A 2,500-nucleotide genomic window follows, 5' to 3' on the forward strand; every position below is an offset into this window, starting at 1 on the left:
TGTTATTGAACAGCCTTTAGGTCTGTGTGAGGGTTTATAAATCAGTGTTATTGAACAGCCTTTAGGTCTGTGTGTGGGTTTATAAATCAGTGTTATTGAACACCCTTTAGGTCTGTGTGTGGGTTTATAAATCAGTGTTATTGAACACCCTTTAGGTCTGTGTGTGGGTTTATAAATCAGTGTTATTGAACACCCTTTAGGTCTGTGTGTGGGTTTATAAATCAGTGTTATTGAACAGCCTTTAGGTCTGTGTGTGGGTTTATAAATCAGTGTTATTGAACAGCCTTTAGGTCTGTGTGTGGGTTTATAAATCAGTGTTATTGAACACCCTTTATGTCTGTGTGAGGGTTTATAAATCAGTGTTATTGAACAGCCTTTAGGTCTGTGTGAGGGTTTATAAATCAGTGTTATTGAACACCCTTTATGTCTGTGTGAGGGTTTATAAATCAGTGTTATTGAACAGCCTTTAGGTCTGTGTGTGGGTTTATAAATCAGTGTTATTGAACACCCTTTAGGTCTGTGTGAGGGTTTATAAATCAGTGTTATTGAACAGCCTTTACGTCTGTGTGAGGGTTTATAAATCAGTGTTATTGAACAGCCTTTAGGTCTGTGTGAGGGTTTATAAATCAGTGTTATTGAACACCCTTTACGTCTTATCAGCATCAACTTGTGACGGCCTTGTCCTCATTGAGTAAAACATGAACTAATTATAAAAAGAAATAAAAATGTTATGTTATGTATTATATATGCTGTTTTAAATGTTAATGAGGTTAATGTAATGTATTATATATGCTGTGTATATTATGTGTTTGGCCGCGGACCCCCATCTTAACATGTTTTGTGCCAGGGACCCCCATCTTAAAATCATTTGTGCCAGGGACCCCCATCTTAAAATCATTTGTGCCAGGGACCCCCATCTTAAAATCATTTGTGCCAGGGACCCCCATCTTAAAATCATTTGTGCCAGGGACCCCCATCTTAACATGTTTTGTGCCAGGGACCCCCATCTTAACATGTTTTGTGCCAGGGACCCCCATCTTAACATGTTTTGTGCCAGGGACCCCCATCTTAACATGTTTTGTGCCAGGGACCCCCCAAAAGAGAAGCTTAGTGTTTCAAACCTCTTCGCGCTGGTGGACAGCAGTCTGGACGTCTTGCTCATCCTGGGGGAGGAGCTTAAATCCTGCTGCTGATGAGGAAGAGGATGATGAAGAGTTGAAGACCAAGACGACGTAGAGCTGGTTCTGGAAGGACATATTATCATCATCATTAATATTATTATCATCATCATCATCATCATTATTATTATTATTATTTAAAAGAAAATATCCCACAATCTTGATTTGGCACCCGTGCAGTGCCAATTGCCTGTGTAATCCTGGGCGCTACTCTCCCTTTGCCAGCCTAGGGAGAGCCCAGAACTGAGCTCATGCTTCCTTCAATGCATGAGGAGCTAGCAAGCCTTCTTATCACCTGACAGGGTGATAAGAAGGTAGGACGTCCGGTAGGACGTAGCGCGTGGAAGGAACACGTTATTCCAACCAGTTCCTTTCCCCTCCATCAGGCGCCCCGGCTGACCAGGGGGAGGCAGTATAGAGACCAGGATTACTGCATGTTTTTGTAAGGGTACCTACCCTAGGAGACACGGGGAGAACATGCAAACTCCACACAGAAAGGCCCTTTCACCAACCCCACCTATAGGGTATGGGCACTGATGACGCGAAGGAGAGGACACGCCCCCCAGCGCCCTCGGTGAGAATTAAACCCAGGACCTTCTAGCTGTGAGGCGACAGCACCACCATGCCCCTAAAGCAGTGTATATCAACCCTGGCAAACGTCCCAATTTTGGGCCGGGGCTACTGCTGAGGTGTGCCGCGCCGTTTGAAGAAGGTTTGAAAGAATATCATTTTGAATTTTTTTTTTTTTTTTTTTTTTTTTTTACAATAATAATAATCAGGCATGCAAACAGCCCCGAGGTAAAAAGGGTGACAACATGCTGTTTTTTTTCGGGTCAGGTGTCACACTATTGCCCTATTTGGATTCAAAACGGCTAGTGGAAGCTGAAAAGCTACAAGTTTGCATGTCTGAATAATGCAAAAACAGAAATATTTGTTTGCATTTGCTTTTTTTCTCCCTCATATATTTTCATAATAAAAAAGTGCGTATCGTATCGAAGTTGTGTGCCCAATATCGTATCGTATTGTTTCATGAAATTAGTGTATCGGCACACCCCTAGTGTGTGTGTGTGTATATATATATACATATAATTATATATATATATATACCGTATATCTAGGTGTGCCCTGGGATCTTTTGGCTATGCCAGGTGTGCCTTGGCACAAAAAAGGTTGATAAACACTGGACTGCCCTAAAGCACTCTCTATAGTAATGATTACTATCACAATATAGATCTATTTAACACTGTTACTGAACACACACTCTATAGCAATGATTACTATCACAATATAGATCTATTTAACACTGTTACTGAACAAACACT

General features: G+C 41.4%; 1 protein-coding gene across 1 annotated transcript in view; it reads right to left on the bottom strand.

The window, feature by feature from the left end:
- The window catches only part of ube2e1 (ubiquitin-conjugating enzyme E2E 1), a 12,627-nt gene that overhangs the window by 8,357 nt on the left and 1,770 nt on the right, over window positions 1–2,500 (bottom strand). The window contains exon 2 of the mRNA XM_080441792.1: window positions 1,122–1,244. Coding sequence (XP_080297918.1) covers window positions 1,122–1,162 — 41 coding nt within the window. The 5' untranslated portion in view covers window positions 1,163–1,244. The remainder of the gene's footprint in view (window positions 1–1,121; window positions 1,245–2,500) is intronic.

The sequence above is a fragment of the Gymnoscopelus braueri genome (assembly GCF_963280865.1).
Source record: "Gymnoscopelus braueri genome assembly, chromosome: 11".
Lineage (NCBI taxonomy): Eukaryota > Metazoa > Chordata > Actinopteri > Myctophiformes > Myctophidae > Gymnoscopelus > Gymnoscopelus braueri.